We start from the raw sequence: 19,012 nt of genomic DNA, 5'->3' as shown, positions 1-19,012 counted from the left end.
GATCCACATGTTTTAGAGGTTCTCTCAAACATAGCCCCGGTGCCTAAACCGTGTGACTCAACAACTATGGTGCAATACAATAATATAAACAATGTACGGTACTAATTTATTGCTGACGTGAGATAAACACGTATCTGTAGTCCCTATATAACGAATATTTCACGTCTCACATACATTCACTCACTCAGTGAAGACGTTGACTTAGGTTATAATTGATCAAAATATTAAACCTTTTCAGTTTGAACCCTTATCAGACCTAAGTCGTTCTAATCACAGAATGGAACAGAATGCATTGTACACGGGATTTAAAGTGGGATAGAGTTTGGGTAAGTTATTACTAGTATTATTATTATTATTATTATTACTATTACTATTATAGTATATGCATATGATAGGTCCTAAGTGAGTTAATAATAACTGACTGTAACATATGAATATATATTTACTCGTTCTACACCACTGTATGTCAGACGGAACTACAATGTAGTCTTATGAAGCGATCGGTGGTTATGACGTCAGAGCTTGCAATAAGACCTTTAATATTTCACAAACTAAAAGGCGTAGAGAGATGAGACAAACGCCGTTAATCTAAGGATTACTTAGGTAAACATCCTATAATATAATCAAAATTTCGAATTTTATCGTGGACTGCTCCTTTAAGGAAACAGGAGGCATGCTACTTGCATCCTGGATATAAGGTCAAGAACAAAATTATAGAAATACTATTGTTCTCCAACCAGGAGATCAACCGTGAAAGGAATGTGCTTACTATTGCGTCATCTATTGGAGCGAAGTAGATAGATAATATTATCGTTATAACGTCAGTTTAAAAACCATGCGCTCTCCTGCATATGTTATTTCCTGTATGGAGGGATTAAAAGAGATTAACAGTGATCTAATTTTGTAACTAGGGTGGTATAAATATGTGTGTATCAATGTTATGGTTTGTGCTGTGAGAGCTAGCCAATAGAGATACGAGTACCCACATGTGTGACCTTATGACATCTTATGGCATCGACATTCATTCACAGCATTACCCCGCTGTGTCTCATTCCGCAAAGACTTTCTCGTGGTTGGAGTACAGTAGTGACCCTAACAATACGCAATTCCGATGCGAAAATAAAACTGTTTTGATGCAGTTGGTGGTACGTTTGAAAATATGCTGCACAGTACACTCACCTCCCTGGAAACACTTCATCCTCCTCTGAAGATACTTCCACTTTCTGTTCCTGCTGAACTTTGTCCAGGTCGAACACATCTTCCTGGAAAAGTGAGTAAATAATGAAGAGGACTATCTGCGTTATCAGTTTTCTGTCAGAGACCTACCTTTTCGAACTTAATGAATCCAATCTCAATTTTCAGTAAGGTTGAAATGACATCTATACAAAATCGAACTGGTTCCCCCAAACCGCATTAAAATATATCCTAATGTATATTTTAAATTCAGACTATTTGTCTCTATTCAAACGCATTGGAATCAAGTTTAAAACTTGAAAATATGTACATAAGATGTGTAATTGTAATGCGAAATACATAACCAGAATATGATACAATATTTGATGCAAATGAACAGTAAAAATGTATTTACTCACATATGACTAATATATATATATATATATATATATATATATATATATTTAACAAAATAATCTGCCCTCAATGAGGGTGACCATAAAGATCCCGAATAAAAGTACTACAGAAAAATTTAGAAAGACAAAAAGATTAAATACAGGAATTGTTTAGTAAAAAATCCAGAGAAATGCAAATCCAATAGAATCATCAATGGCCAAGATGTAAATAGTAATGTAATATTTGGATTGAATCCTTAAGAATATTGAATAAAATTGTTTAATTTAAAAAAATCAGAGACCGAGTGCTTTTAAAATATTACATGTGAATTTAGGAAATGTGCCACATGCACCAAACAAAAGACCAGAAACATTCCACTGACTAGTGGGAATGTTATATTTCTCACTTAGGTATGGGATGCAGGACTCATAAATGGATTTCTTCTCCTCATCAACGTGTTGTGCCTGCAGGGAATTCTATTTCAAATTTAAAAATGACAGCCGTTCAAGTTTAGAACTATTCGAAATAAGAAAACATTTAATGCTGCAAACTATTAATGGTTTAGACATAATTAAGAATGCACTAACTGTACATCTGTATACTGAGAGTGAACAACTTACATCAACTTCAGATTTCACGCATGCAAAGCTGGTAGGCACTGAAGTGTCTTCAATCTTTATCTCTGATTTGATTTCGTAGCTGTGGTCCACGCATTCTATCTTCATGCCTGTCACTTCCAGATGCAATATTTTCCCTTCCTACAGAACATAAAAATGTCATGAATAGTTTTTTTCTTTTTGTTTTAAAATTGACATCACTTGTAATATCCGTCAATCTGGTTCTGCATAGCCGTTATTGGCTAACTCTCCACATAAAAATAAGACAAGACAATTAAAGGTAAAAAGTGAACAAGATCTTAGGGATACACGCAATGATTGATGATGGGCCAGGTGTTCCTTGTGAAAGAATTTACATATTGTGATATGTGTAAAAGATTCCGATTTATATTCTACACTAGGTTTACAAACGCCTTTTGAGTAGGATATTTTATTAATTATTATTCACAATAACAAATATATCGTCTTCTAACACTTTTAGACAAACATAAAAAGAATAGGGAGACTTCTCACTTTACCTCTGAAGAAGCCTTATTCTCTTCTATTTTGTATGTGTCATCATGTGCCTGTAAATCCAATGGATCAACCTCAGGTTCCATCTTGATTAAATCCATCACAACTGAAACAATTGACAGTTGACTAACTATAAAATGTAACTTGGAGTCAGGCCTGAAAGGGAAAACAACTGGAGGAGATAGGTTCGATCCAGTGCTATGGATTAAACTTCGACATAGCTCAATGGTGAAAGTGCTTGGTACGTAGAACCAAGATCTCCGGCACCGGAATGAATTTTTCTCCTCTAATATTGTTACCATAACAGATGTTCTGTAGGACCAAAAAATAATAATCTTTACGTAGATTCTTCGAGCAACAATACATATTACTGTACAGATTAATGTGCATATTAGTGTGGAATCCCGGTCAGTGCACTCCTTGTATAATGGCAGCTGACTTAATATAAAATATCAACAGACATGCCCAACTTGGAGTCAGGCTAGAATGGGAAAGAACACTGGAGGAGAGGGGTTCGATCTGGTGCTGTGGATTGCACTTTGGTGTAGCTCAATAGTGAGAGTGCTTGGTACGTAGGACCAAGGACCCGGGTTTGATACCCGGCACCGGAGCGAATTTTTCTCTGCTAATATTAATTAAAACAATTGAGGTTTTGTGACTGAGAGTGATTTATAGAAACTGAGTTGTTGAGAAACTCTTATTAGAAGTTGCTACGATCTAGTTCACATGAAACTTCCCCATACTCATCTTCTTTCATAATAGCACTGCCAGGACTCTAGAATTCGCTACCTGCTAGTATTAGGGACTGTCGAAATAAAATTAAAATCAAACGCAAACTTACTAGGTACTTGGTCAGTAACTGAGACTCGTCCAGACATGGCTTCATGTAATATTATATATTATCTATGTATTATATAATAATAATCATAATAATAATAATAATAATAACAACAATAATAATAATAATAATTCTACGTTTAATTTGCAATTCAGTAACTAATTTCTTCTTTAACTTATACAATAATCTGCCTAACTTCCTTCATCAATATTCTCTTTTAACACAATTTGTATAACCACTGATGAACTATCAAATTAGGCCTATTTTAATTAAATAAATAACGACTTCACAATAATCAAGTGTAGTAACACTATAATTTAAATTGTTAACACAGTGAAATCCATATTTCTTTAATGTAAATAACCTAGTACCGGTAGTTCATGAGTAAATTGTCTAACCTTTATTAATTACATATTTTAACGCTCAGGTTATATTGTAATTGTTACTTTAATTGTATTGAGGGTATTCTAGTTGTAATCCCCTGGGAAAGGAAGAGAGAAGGCCTCATGCCTATAAATCTTACAGGTTAAAAAATAAATCAATAAATACCAAAAACTTTATTTTAAATTTCTAAACAGATCTGAAACCAATTATCAGCCACATATGAATATGGGACATATTTAGTACTATTATAATGAAAACTCGACTACTGTGGAAGTGTTCTTTCCCAGGTTCCATCACAATGAATCCCCATCATTGTCTTATCTCATTGTGGTCGTAGCATACACCTGCCTGCTATGGCTCAACCTAGACAATGATTCTGTTTGTTAACAAAATTGATCTACACAACTGGCATCATATGAGAGAATGATGAAGAGTCAATGCACACCGTTATTAAACAAAATATATTCTCTACACACAATAGGAAATTTGCCAATAATGTTATCGTGAAAACCGAAAATTTGGGTGGGAAGAAAGTGACGTCATAAATCACTTCATATTAATAGAAAAGAAAGAAAATACATTTGTTTCGATCTTAGCTTAACTTAGAAGATTTCAAGGCCCTCTATCCCGGCAGTCCACAAGACAATTTGGATGACAGCAATTGAGTTTGGGCATTTTTAAGCACTGGGAAAGGCTGATGATTTTTTTTAATGACGTGAGAACTAGTTTATGAAAAACAAAACTACTACAATGGCGGAAATAAAAAATTAAGTCACATTAAGAAAATTATGTGTTTATTTCGTTATAATTTTTTGTTTTACTATTGCGTATACCAAAGCATGCTGTTGGGTCCGCCATGTTCTCTAACATACAAGTCCACACCTGTGGAGTAACGGTTAGCGCGTCTGGCCGCGAAACCAGGTGGCCCGTGTTCGATTCCCGGTCGGGACAAGTTACCTGGTTGAGGTTTTTTCCGGGGTTTTCCCTCAACCCAATATGAGCAAATGCTGGGTAAATTTCGGTGTTGGACCCCAGACTCATTTCGCCGGCATTATCACCTTCATCTCATTCAGACGCTAAATAACCTTAGATGTTGATAAAGCGTCGTAAAATAACGTACTAAATAATAATCTAACAAACAAATAGGTAGGAGCAACTTTCCTCAATCATACCAACATAACTTAGGTAATATATATTCGAGATCTCGCCTTCCTGCCGGAACGAATTCTTCTCAATTTAAGAGATATTACTTAGGTAACATTACGAAAGTTTCGCGCTAGTGTACACTCGATTTCTTTATAAGTGTTAATATCACGCGAGCCACCTTTCATATGGCTTGCATTTACGAATCTGACAGGTTAGGTTAGGTTATTTTAGTTTACACATTTATATGCTTTGCAAATATGCACTGTAACAAGTACGTTAAGTTAGTTTATACTGTTATGCCTTGCATAAACAGATTAGGTTGGTTTACTTTAGGCTTTTGTTACACCTTGCATATACGTTTTCTAGTAGATAGAATGCGAGTTTTCTAAGGTCGAGGGTCAGTGGCATATCAGGTTTGGTTTGTTCAGATTCTTTGTACACCTTGCGCATGTACGTGTTTTAGGTAGATAGGTCTGCATAGGACTCGATCCCTATTCGAAACATATGAAAGAAACGATGTTACAATATACATATCTTGTGTTAATTTCTTTATTATTTGTTGTTCTTCATTGTATTCCGTTGGTTATTGAATTACTACAAATTTAGCATTCTTCACATTTCATCATATTGTGTGTTTTATGTTTCTACACTTCTTTCCTTCACCAGCAACTACAACGTTTGCACTTAATTACCGAACAATTTTCTTGAAATATTTTCCTACAAAATCTTGAACTTTCGAAATCCGTCTCGGCAAGAAATCTCTCACAGATTCAATATTTTCACTTCCAAAATCACCGGAACAACTTCAACGCTCGTTTCTCCGAAACCGTGTCACTGCACTGAATAGTGGACATCAATATTGGTATGTTACATATAGCTGGAAAAACAAAACAAATGAATATCAATTTAGCATATATACAGGTGAGTAGTAATTACGTAGGCTACTATAAAGTATTGCAGACTATTCTATACATTAAAACAAACATATTGTATCCTATAAACGTAAAGGTACGGTCACACGTCGCTACTTTTACTGCGCAACTTTTGTACTGCAGCTGCAAAAGCTGCGTTCGTGTTCACACGTACACCAAAAGTAGCGCACTGCACGCTACTTTTTGTGCTGCGCAACCCATGTGCTGCAAAAGTTGCGGCTGAAGGTTGCGAGTCTGTTCACACACAAGGCGCTACTTTTGTAGCCGCAGTTTAGCTGCAGCATTCAATCCCCGTGTTGATTCTTCTATACATTTTGAGGTTACGTTCACATCTATCTGATGCGGTATCAAAAAAAAATGTATTCGGACAATGAAATACAAGCGGCAGCTTGTTTATCAGTTGCGTTAATTAGGCCTATAAAACGTGGAAGAAAACGTCGAAATAGAAAACCAAAAAGGTGCTGGACCAAAGAGTGGATAAAAAATAGAGAACAACATGGAATTACAAACAATCTTCTTCGGTAACTACGCGAAGGGGATGAATCATTTTATAAGAACTTCTTGCGTATGTCTGCAGCTGATTTTGACAACCTGTTGGAGAAAGTGGCACCCCTAATTGAACGAAAGGACACGCTTATGAGAAGAGCTTCCCACCTGCTGAACGTTTAGTCGTGACATTGAGATATCTGGCAACAGGTACGGTAACAATGTAATAACAAATAAATTAAGCACTCTACATACCTTGTTTAGTTCCTTATAAATGATTTGTTTTTTTTTTTTTTTTTTTCACAGGTGACAGTTATAAATCATTAATGTATCTCTTCCGTATACCTGCTAACACAATATCACAAATAATTCCAGACGTTTGACGTACAATTTATGATGTACTAAAGGAAGAACATCTGAAGGTGAGAAACTAGATATTATTTATTGATAGAATAAAATTACACTTCGTAGGCTTGGAGTAGCCTACTTCACCTACTTTTAGATGTGTTAGTATTTCACACAAATAGGCTATAAAGACATATGTTTGGATGTAAAAATGATTAAGTAAATGTTAGTATTCGCATAATTAGCTTAAAATTTCATCATTGTCATTGTCTTGATTTTGTACGACATAAATTGTTGGTTCTTGCGTACTATCTGTTACATTTAGGCCTGTGACTTGAGAGTTTTCCACAGATTGAACATAACACAGTCTCTGTCTATGTTCGAAATTTATTTTAATGATGGCTTCTTGAATTGCAGTTTTTAATGTTAACTGTAAATCGGGTACGTTAGTTAGTTGACGCAATTCACTGGCAACAAAATCACCGAAAATTGCGAAATCATCTTTTTCCTTTAGGTGGGATAAAACCGACATACATTTTTGTATTATCAATTGTTCTTCTTTATCGAGTGCACTTTCGTTACGACGTCTCTTTCTTGTTTGGGTTGATGATGTCGTCGGAATCGGTGGTGATGATAACGACTGACTAGTAGATTCGTCATAATTTTCAATGACCTCCACTGCCTCTACAATTTCATGATTTATGTCAGAGCTACTTGTTCCAGTCTTGAAAAAAAAACATTTAGGTATTAGAAATATTGCATAAATATACATACTGATTTTGTTTCATTTGTATTTTAGACACCCAACACAGAGGCAGAATGGACAGAAGTTGCTGATGAGTTCGAGAAGAAGTGGAACTTTCCCAACTGTATTGGCGCTATAGATGGGAAATATGTAAATGTAAAAACACCAGCAAATAGTGGAAGTTTGTACTTCAATTACAAACATACACACAGCATAATATTGATGGCATTAGTAGATGCCAATTACAGATTCACATACATCAATGTTGGCGCACCTGGACGTGACTCAGATGGTGGAGATTATCAGAACTGCTCTTTATCAAGTGCCCTTGAAAATAATACAGTGAACATCCCACGCGCAAAACCGTTGCCTGGAAGAAACAAACCTGTGTCCTACGTTGCAGTTGTAGATGATGCATTTGCTTTAAAGTCATACATAATGAAACCATTTGCTAACAGAAATCAAAGTGTTTCAGAAAGAATATTTAACTACCGGCTCTCACGTGCAAGAAGAATTGTGGAAAATGCCTTTGGACTTATATCTGCACGATTTCGTTGCCTCAGAAAAACAATAGAACTATCACCTAAGACAGTGGAAAGAATTGTATGTGCTGCTTGTTGTTTTGCACAATTTCTTAACATCACAAACACAATCAGCATCAATGTATGCACCACGAGGCACTTTTGATGTCGAAAATCAGGATTGTACCATCATACCAGAGAGTTGGAGGCATGAAGATGCAACTATGGTGCCGATGGAAAGAAATGTCGTTCATCACAATCCTGGCGTTTTGGCAAAAACAATAAGAGAAGATTTCAAAGACTACTTTTGTTGCGAAGGTCAAGTTGAATGGCAGTGCAATTATATTTGAATGACAGTTGAAGACATGTAGGCCTATTGATTTTGATTATTATGATTATTATTATTATTCCCATATGACATAGAAATTCGTTTTATTTGCATTTGTTTTCAATGATTCGTGTAAATGGTATTTTGATTCGTGAAAATGATGTTTAAAAGATGTTTTGATTCATGAAAATGATGTTTATAAACTCCACTTCTTGTAAACTGTCAGCAATTTCATTTCCTGATTGCCAATGTAAGTTGGTGTATTTGTTATAAAATATAATGCATACAATACATTTCGTATTATTAGTGTGTACTTACAATTGAATCCATAGTTTCAATGTTGCATGAGTGACGAAACATGAACTGCATCGAATAAAAAAACTCCCACTTCGTCTGGTATGTTTGGTGTGAGCTGCTGCCGGATTTAATGTTCTTCATTTTTGACCGCTCTTTACTATGTTGGGCGCGAAGAGTATGTAATTTCTTCTTAATGCCGTCTTCTGACATCTGCAGTTCGATAGACATTTCTTCTAAAGCCGACCGCCTTTTATTTTTGTTGTGATAATCGGCGCTTTGGATATTCCATAAACATTCCCTAAGTTCAACTAATTCTATCAATTTTTTTTTTTCTCTGTCCCAATTTGTATTAAAAACTGACATTTTCTCTATCACAATACACGAGTATTTGTATTGCCTAAGTACCTAGTCACATTACGCGCTAAAAGAATTACATGTGTAGTGTTGGCAACTATACTGTTTCAAATTATGCTACGATTGTCGGAAAAAAAAAAAAATTTCACCGTCGTCATATATATTCTGTCTACACTGTAATTTTAGTTATATTATAAATGGCTTATTTTCATCATGTTAAAAGCTGAAATATGTAGAAACAATACTAGGTATTAACATAACATTGTAGTGTATGGGTGGTAACACTGTTCGCAACCGCTGCAGAAGTTTCAACAAAACCAATATAAAAAATGCTGTGGTTGCAACCCTGAGAACCCTGTTCACACGTCACTACTTTTAAGCTACGCACAGCATGAAAAAGTAGCGAGCAGCAGGTTCGGCAGCCGCTACTTTTCGGGTTGCACCGTTGTTCACACGTCGCAGTACGAGAGTGGCGCAGTTTTTTGTACTGCAGCGCTGCAAAAGTAGCAACGTGTGACCATACCTTAAAGGTGACACCACAGTCTACTATATACAGTCACGAAGCTTGGGATAATTTTTTGCAAATCTCGCGATAGTTGCTAGCCGCTTGGAGCGCTGTGAGTACTAGGAACAATAGACTGTGCGACAGCCATCGTGATCTAATACAGGCCGTAAGGCAGACCATGTAACCAGCGAATAGGGATTATAAAGAATGGACACTGAGCGAATTTTCCTGTGTTTTGTTTTTCTGTGCGCCAGCGGATAGTTCCACTTTCAAGCGCTAGAGGTAGTGTAATCGAGCATACGCTAACATAATAACTGAGAATAGAGTTGACACACAGGATCCAAACATTGCCTACCTCATTGCATAATCCAGTAACGCTTTGCTTCAAATAAATTCAAGTTAACAGCTTTTCCTTATTTCTCAGTGACAAACTAGTTGTAATAATAATATTTTATATTTCAGATATCATAAATTATGTTATAAAATAATATAATACATTATACAATTAAGTATGGAATTCGTTTAATATTTGTATATAATATAATATAGGTATATGGTTTTACTTCTCGTGAGAGTTTTGTTTTTCCATTTTCAGCGCTATCAAATCATTACATATTTTAATTGTTGTAGGGGTCAACGTCTGAACTCTCATTATAAAGGAACTCTAGAGTCTAGACATTACAGTTAATGAAGGATTTATTATTTTATGGATCCAATTTATTTTATTTGAGTACATAATGTACCTAGATGTATTAATTATATGTGTTATATTTCCGCTGTGTCGACTGCTAGCCGGTGTGATGTCAGCGCCAACTCTAGGGAGAAAGCAGAATCTGACGCTCTAGCTGGATTGAAGGCCATTGAAATCGGTCCGGCTACATCAAAGGTACCGACGCGAAGTGTCCATTCTTTATAATCCCTATTCGCTGATGTAACTCGCTTGACCCGATCACGAAAGGCGGCATTTCAACCCAACTAGTTAGAAAGAGCTTTCTAACTCGTTGTTTCAACCATATAAGTTAGTTGGAATGCATAAACAGTAACATGTGTTTCTCTAAAATGTAGTGTAATTCCATTAATAAAATTTAAAACAATGATTATGAGACACTTCAGACATAATTCAGTTGCGAGTAATATTATTTTTGCTGTGAAAATTACGTTGTTCCTATGTGTAATACCTGCCTTTATTTCGATTAAATATTGCGAAATTCTTGTATATTCATTTATGCACGATTCAATAATGTTCAATTGCACAGCACGGATATTTAGATATGTTGAAATTATAGGTTATGTTTACTATATTTAACTTACATTCCTATATTCGCAATCATACATTATAATTAAGGATAATATCATGTATGATACCCCGGACATTAAATTTGTCTGTATTTTAATAGTACAATTGAGTACTGAATTATTGTATTTATCTACTACTTAAGAGACGAAGTAACACAATTGTAATACGTACACTAATTTCATACGAGTGGTATGGTAAATGTTTTGTCTAAAATTAAGGAAGGTAGATGTGCTAAATTGAAATCACAATATAAATTCTCTTTTATTAAACTTCAAAATAGCTTCCATTCTAAACTTGAAATGTTGACGCGAACAGATTATGTTAACATGTAAAATTCTCTTCACATTAAAATAACACAGTTCTGTAATTATTTCTGCAACATATTGTGCAACAAGAAGTAAACAGAACTTATGGACATATTACACTAAATAAAGCTTAGCAATGATAAACAATAAAGTTATAATATAATATTTCACTGAGCTCCATACACTGAAATAGAAAACCCGAGCAAACATTACGGCCTGGTCTAGATCGGAAAAGCATTGACTGTGCCGTATTGCGCATTTTTGAGAAAAGCTATGTAAACTGTGAAGTGTTCGTTATAAATGTAAATGGCTAAAATACAATAATTTGAATAATAATATGGGACAAGGAGACGTTTGTAGTACTATAAATTGTAAGAAAAATAGGTTAGAGTTATCCTTCTTCCGAAAGATCCAGGAAGGTGAGTTTATAGAATATAATATATATTTTATGAAAATAATATATAAAACTTATGTATTTCATATTTCAATAGTGGAAGAAAGGTGTTAATTTTTTCAAAAGAAATTGATGTCGAAAGTATAATACATTTTATGGTCTGCTAGGGTAAGAGTCTGTGATGATGCGATAGAAGCGATCCTGGTGGTGAGCAACTATCTATGGATGCATATTTCAACTGTCTATGTTTGCATATTTATTAAGTATTAAGCTTCGTGACTGTATATACTAGACTGTGGTGACACTGGATTGTTATCAAGATATGGCAACAATGCGTTATTTCAATGCTAGTCTACCAATTACTCGTGGCTAAAATCGGAACTAAAGTCAATGTTAAAAAGAGATATATTCATAGTTGGTCATGTCTTGTAATTATGACAATGTTTTATTGATTCATGATGTTGAATATTGTAACTGGAATGAGTGTTCATTTTTACTTTACTGAATTGCATAACATAACAGTTGGCACTAAGGCAAAATGGGGGAACCATACACAAACCGTGATATCACCAATATGATTTTGATTTACGGTGAAGTAATAAACAATTCTGCTCCTGCTTGCATATGCGTATGCTAAAGCTCTTTGTGCCCGACGACACTCAAATCCAAAAACACAATGTTGCCACATCTTGATAACAATGCAGGGACAAGGTATAGATTATTTATCCACTGAACGATTATTGCACACATTTATCACTGCCAATACGGCGCTATAAACCAATTTTGAACACTTTCATCACAGCCACAATACATTTCAATTGTTATAGTAAATGTAATTGTTATGAAAGTCTCCATAGGCCTAGTTTCTTCCCGCATGACGATTCACTTCTACTAAATGACTCTCGACACGAGTAGCATGGATGGCAATACATGCAAACCAAATGATACTAAACGTCAGGAATGTTACTACAGGTCTGTAGTACTATGTGAGAGGTTAGGTTAGATTAGATGTGTATTATGTGACAGGTTAGGCTAGGTTTGATTAGGTGTGTAGTATTATGCAAGAGGTTAGGTTAGATTTGGTGTGTAGTATTATGCTGGCGACACTGTAACGCACTCCAGTTTATGCTTCGAATTACATCATATTAACGAAATATGGCCGTATTCTTTATTCACACAGTACGATTTTCGAAAATTAATCTCACTCTATATGCTGCGAGAAGTCATGGCGGACGAACGCAATGCTACTATACGAATCAAATTATGCATGTATGCATGGCAGCCAACACTACACTACTTAGCAAAGAGAAAAAGGTTGCTATCATATATTTGAAAAGCCAATAAGTTATAACTGTATGAAATCGTAGACGTACTTTATAGACAGAACACCAGAGTCGCATTCACACGATGCGTCAAGCTCCGGAAACCCGTACGGCAAAGGAACTGTTGACAAACAAATTATTACCGGGGTTCGATCCCTGTATAAATGTAATTCCTTGGAACATGTGTGAGTAAGAGAGAATTTCAATAATCGTAAAATTAGAAAATGAAATGATCCAATGACAGGACAGGGAAAGGACTAAGAGCACATAGAGTGGACTGAGAAAACAGAGAGTGGACTGAGATGTCATAGAGTGGACAGAGAGGCAGAGAGAGAGCAAAGACTGGACTCGTAGGACACAGAAAGTAGTGACAGGACAGACATTGGACTGAGAGCACATAGGGTGGACTGAGAAGACAAAGAGTGGACTGAAAAGACAGAGTGGACTGGTAGGACAGAGAGTGAAGTGACAGGACAGAGATTGGACTGAGAGCATATAGGGCGGACTGAGAAGACAGAGAGTGGACTGAGAGGACACACAGGACAGATATAGACTGGTAGGACAGAGTGTGTAGTGACAGGACAGAGATTGGACTGAGAGCACATAGAGTGGGCAGAGAACACAGTGGACTGAGAGGACAGAGTGGATTGGTAGTACAGAAAGAGTAGTGACAGGACAGAGGGCATATAGAGTGGACTGAGATGAAAGAGAGTGGACTGGTAGAACAGAGAGTATACTGACAGAACAGAGATTGGACTGAGAGCTCATAGAATGGACTGAGAAGAAAGAGAGTGGAAGGCAGGACAGAGTATAATCACAGGACAGAAATTCGGCTGAGACCGCATAAGTAGACTGAGAGCATATAGAGTGGCCTGACAAGACAGAGTGGACTGAGGGAGGACTGGTAGGACAGTGTAGTGACAGGGCAGAGATTGGACTGACAGCACATTGACTGGACTGAGGAGACACAGAGCGGACTGACAGAACATAGAGAGGACTGAGAGGACATAGAGTGGACTGAGAGGACATAGACAGAACTGAGAGGACAGAGAGTATACTCATAGAATAGAGATTGGACTGAGAGCACACGGAATGGACTGAGGTGATAGAGAGTGAACTGAGACGGAGATTGGACTGAGCACATAGAGTGAACTGAGGGGAGAGAGTGGACTGAGACGACATATAGTCAACTCAGATGATATAGATTGAACTTAGAGGATACAGAGTGGACTGAGAGGAGAGAGTGTAATCACAGAACAGAGATTGAACTGAATGGACTGAGTTTACTGAGAAGACAGAGATTTGACTGAGAGGCCATTGAGCGGACAGAGTGGACTGAGAGGACAAAGAGTGGACTCAGATGACATAGAGTGGACTGAGAGGACAGAGAGTGGACCTGAGGGTATAGTGACAGAACAGAGAATGGACTGAGAGCACATAGAGTGACTGAGAGGACAGAGACTGGACTGAGTCGACAGAGAGTGGACTGGGAGAACATAGAGTGGACCCAGCCACCGGCGTGGCTCAGTCGGTTAAGGCGCTTGCCTGAAGGTCTGAGGTTGCGTTCGGGCGCGGGTTCGATCCCCGCTTGGACTGATTACCTGGTTGGGTTTTTTCCGAGGTTTTCCCCAACCGTAATGTGAATGCAAGGTAATCTATGGCGAATCCTCGGCCTCATCTCGCCAAATATCATTTCGCTATCACCAATCTCATCGACGCTAAATAACCTAGTAGTTGATACAGCGTCGTTAAATAACCAACTAAAATACAAATAGAATGGACTCAGATGACAGTGTGGACTGAGAGGATAGAGGGAGGACTGAGAGTGTAGTGACCGAACAGACATTGAACAGACAGACAGACAGGTTGTTGACTGAGGGGACACAGAGTGGACTGAGAGGACATATACTTGACTGGTACTGCAGAGTGTAGTGACAGGACAGAATTGGACTGAGAGTACATAGATTGGACTGAGACACAGAGTGGACTGAGAGGACAGAGTTGACTGGTAAGAGATAGATTGTAGTGATAGGACAGAGATTGGACTGAGAGCACAGAATGGACTGAGAAGAGAGCGAACTGGAAAAACAGAGAGTGTAGTGACAGGACGGAGATTGGACTGAGAGCACATAGAGTGAACTGAGAAGAGAGTGGACTGGTAGAACAGAGAGTATACTGACAGGACAGAGATTAGACTGAGGGCACTTAGAAAGCACTGAGAAGACAGACAGTGGACTGAGAAGACATAGAGTGGATTGCGAGAACAGGGAGTGGACTGAAAGGACATAGAGTGGACTGAGAGGACAAGAGAGTGAAGTGACAGAACTGAGATTGGACTGAGTGAACGCAGAGTGGATTGAGAGGACAAAGGATGGACTAGGAGGACATAGAGTGGACTGAGAGGATAGAGACTAGAGTCAGAGAAAGATACTGGACAGGTAGGACAAATATTGGACTGACACGGCACTCTCTCTCCTCTCAGTCATCTCTCTATCCTCTCACTACACTCTATGTCATCTGAGTTCACTCTATGTCGTCTCAGTGCACTTTCTGTCCCCTCAGTCCACTCTATGTGCTCTCAGTCCAATCTCTCTTTCAATAAACCCTCCGTCCTCTCAGACCACTCTCTAACTTCTCAGTTCACTCTATGTGCTCTTGCTCCAATCTCTGTACTTTCACTACACTCTCTGTCCTACCAGTCCAGTAGGCTATGTCCTCTCAGTCCACCCTATGTCCTCTCAGACCACTCTCTGTCTTCTCAATCTACTCTCTATGCTCTCAGTCTACTCTATGTGCTCTCAGTCCAATTTCTGTCCTGCCACTATATTCTCTGTCCTATCAGTCCATTCTGTATTCTCAGTCCAATCTCTCTCCTGTCACTAGTCACTACACTCTCTTTCCCTTCAGTCCACTCTCTTTTTTCTCAGTCCACTCTATGTGCTCTCAGTCCAATTTTTGTCCTGCCAACTACACTCTATCCTACCAGACAACTCTCAGTCAATTCTATGTCCTCTAAGTCCACCCTCTGTCTTCTCAGTTCACACTATGTGCTCTCAGTCCAATCTCTGTCCTGTCACTACTCTCTCTGTCCTACCAGTCACTCTCTGTCCGCTCAGACCACTGTCTGTCTTCTAACTCCATACTATGTGATCTCAGACCAATGACTGTCCTGTCACCACAGTCTCTGGCCTCTCAGTCCACCCTCTATCCTCTCAGTCCACTCTAAGTCTTCTCAGTCCACTATGTGATCTCAATCCAACCTTTGTCCTGTCATTACACTCTCTGACCTATCAGCCCACTCTCTGTCCTTTGAGTCTAATCTTTGTCTTCTCAGGCCTCTCTATGTGCTCTCAGTCCAACGTCTTTCCTGCCACTACCCTCTCTGTCCTACCTGTCCAGTCTTTGCCCTCTATGTCCGCTTTCTCTCTTCTCAGTCCACTCTATGTTCTCTCAGTCCAATCTCTGTCCTGTCACTACACTCTGTCCTCTCAGTCCACTCTATGTGCTCTCAGTGCAATCTCTGTCCTTTCACTACACTCTCTGTCCTACCAGTCCACTCTCTATCCTCTCAGTCCAAGTCTATGTCCTCTGAGTTCTCTGTCTTCTCAGTGCACTCTATGTGCTCTCAGTTCAAATCTCCATCTTCTCACAACACTTTCTGTGCTACCAGTGCACTTTCTGTTCTCTCAGTTCACTCTATGTCCTCTCAGTCCACTGTCTGTCCACTCAGTCCTCTCTATGTGCTTTCAGTCCAATCTATGTTCTATGACTACACTCTGTCCTATCAGTCCACTCTCTGTCTTTTCTGTCTACTCTATGTCCTCTCAGTCCAATCTCTGTTCTGTCATTACACTCTCTGTCCTACCAGTCCACTCTCTGTCCTCTGAGTTCACTCTTTGCCTTCTCAGTCCACTCTATGTGCACTCAGTCCAACGTCTTTCCTGTCATTACCCTACTACCTTCTGTCCTTTCAGTCCAGTCTTTGTCCTCTCAGTCCACTCTCTGTCCTCTGGTCGACTCTCTGTCTTCTCAGTCCATTCCCTTTCCTATCATTGGATCATAGTATATTCTAATTTTATGATTATTTGTAATTCTCTTGTACCCATATATGTGCCAAGGAGTTACATTTATACGGGGATCGAACCGGGGTAATAATATGTTTGGTCAACAGTTTCTCTGCCGTACATATTTTCTGAGCCGGAGGCATCGTATCAATGCGACTGTGTTCTGTCTATAAAAAAGGCCTACGTCCACGATTTCATACAGCTACAACTTATTGGCTTTTCAAATACATGATATCAATCTTTCTGTCATCGCTAAGGAGTGTAGCGTTGGCTGCCATGGATACATCCATAATTGGATTTACGTAGTAGCCTTGCGTTCGTCCGCCATGCCATTTCGCATCGCAGCATATAGTGTGAGATTACCATTTCTTCTAATCAATACTATAAATCCAAGGCATTTTCAAGGTATTTTAGCAAGTTTCTATAGTGTCTGGGACATAAGTAACCTTCTGGTTCAAGCAATATTAGGTAGGTGTCCCTGATATGGCCATGCTAAGGTTTGAGAATTTTTCTAGCCGCCATTTTGAAAAAATGTAAACCACTTTTTTCTTACTCGTTCTCAGTCTAATGGACTTTCTTAAAACAATTTCTTTTCCCCATAAAAATACCTTTAATTGTCCAAAAAGTCCCTAATTCCAAAAGTCTACCTAGTGGCCATATCAGGAACATGTGCACATAATATGGCCACCCTTGTTCCATGTTCTACAAACCGTTATTGTTTTCAGTTTGATAGCGCAGTTGTGTTAAAATTAAATAATTTTGGTGTAAAAGGAATAAAAATGACACTTAATAATCTTTTTTATAATTCAAAAGTGTAGGCAAAACAGGTTTTTCCATAAAAAAATTAAGTTGTTTTTCTTAAAATACAACATTTTTGCCTAATCTCAGCTATAAGGCATGTAAATTTGTCACGTGTAAAAATAAAAGTGAAATGAACTTGATATGGCCATGGTGCATTTGATATAGCCATATCAGAAGCAGGTAAGCTTTCACGAAAATCGTTTGATTATGGACAACTAGTAAAAGATACGCCATCAACTACAGCACCAATCAACAGAACATTAATAACTGAATGGAGTACGATGGTTTTCATGAAACAAGTCTTTGAAAAACATGCATAAAACAAAGGAGACTTACCAGAGAAAAATAAGAAGAGGTCACATGAAAACCGCAAAACAGGCAACTGACGCCATATTGCTCAACCTGACTGTACGGAAAACGATCAAGTGACATACCAGGATGCCCTTTCACTGGATGCTGCTGCAATTTAGCGGATTTTTTGGTTAACTAACTCACAATAGGGGGGTGGCCATATCAGGAACATGGCCATAACAGGAGCATCCACCTTAGTATTGGCTAATTTCCTTTTTTTTCTCTTTTTAATTCTCACCAATCTAATTCTATCACTGTTTAATTCTCGTATCATGTTGTTTCTTCTTACGAAGGGAAAATATGCTGCATTGTAACAAACATAAATATTACAGCAACTTCGAAGATGCGAAATAGTCCGTGGGCTGGTTAACTGGCAAAAAAAAAAATCAATGTAGAAAATCAGGGCAATTCATGACGCAACTAAACAAGGAGATAATGGAATAAGGTGGTCAGTTCTTTCCCCCTCATTTAATATCACAGTCCCTCCAACTAAAACATACACCACCTCATTCTAGTGCCGAGGTCATGGAAAGCATGGGGCTCTGCCTCCATGCCCCCTAAGTGCCTTCATGGCATGTTACGGGGATACTTTACCTTTTACCAACTAAAACATGTCACGAAATGGCGGCAATAGTAAAACAGATGAAATGAAAACAAAACGACTGTTATATTCTAGTCTGAAGTTTTTTGTTGTGCTATATACGTTGGAAATAACATTTTGCAACTTACTCTTGCACTTGTAATCCTACTAAACCAATACGTAAGGAACTACGTAACTATATATTCACGAATCCACTGAAGAGTAAACTTTATTGCTTCTTCCGGGGCACTCAGGAACGAAAGACATCAATGCTGCCGTGGTGCTGTAATTGTCTCACTGCTCCCGAGATGCTATGTC

General features: G+C 37.9%; 1 protein-coding gene and 1 pseudogene across 1 annotated transcript in view; one reads left to right on the top strand and one right to left on the bottom strand.

The window, feature by feature from the left end:
* The window catches only part of LOC138693035 (zinc finger protein 723-like), a 31,919-nt gene extending 12,907 nt beyond the window's left edge, over nt 1–19,012 (bottom strand). Inside the window, exons 1-4 of the mRNA XM_069816557.1 lie at nt 18,844–19,012; nt 2,705–2,805; nt 2,190–2,327; nt 1,180–1,262 (exon numbers count right to left, since the gene is read on the bottom strand). Coding sequence (XP_069672658.1) covers nt 1,180–1,262; nt 2,190–2,327; nt 2,705–2,800 — 317 coding nt within the window. The 5' untranslated portion in view covers nt 2,801–2,805; nt 18,844–19,012. The remainder of the gene's footprint in view (nt 1–1,179; nt 1,263–2,189; nt 2,328–2,704; nt 2,806–18,843) is intronic.
* Nucleotides 5,958–8,262, top strand: LOC138693391 (uncharacterized; annotated as a pseudogene).

The sequence above is a fragment of the Periplaneta americana genome, chromosome 17 (genome assembly GCF_040183065.1).
Source record: "Periplaneta americana isolate PAMFEO1 chromosome 17, P.americana_PAMFEO1_priV1, whole genome shotgun sequence".
Classification (NCBI taxonomy): domain Eukaryota; kingdom Metazoa; phylum Arthropoda; class Insecta; order Blattodea; family Blattidae; genus Periplaneta; species Periplaneta americana.
Note: the sequence above shows the minus strand (reverse complement) of the source record. Positions and strands in the feature narration are given on the sequence as shown.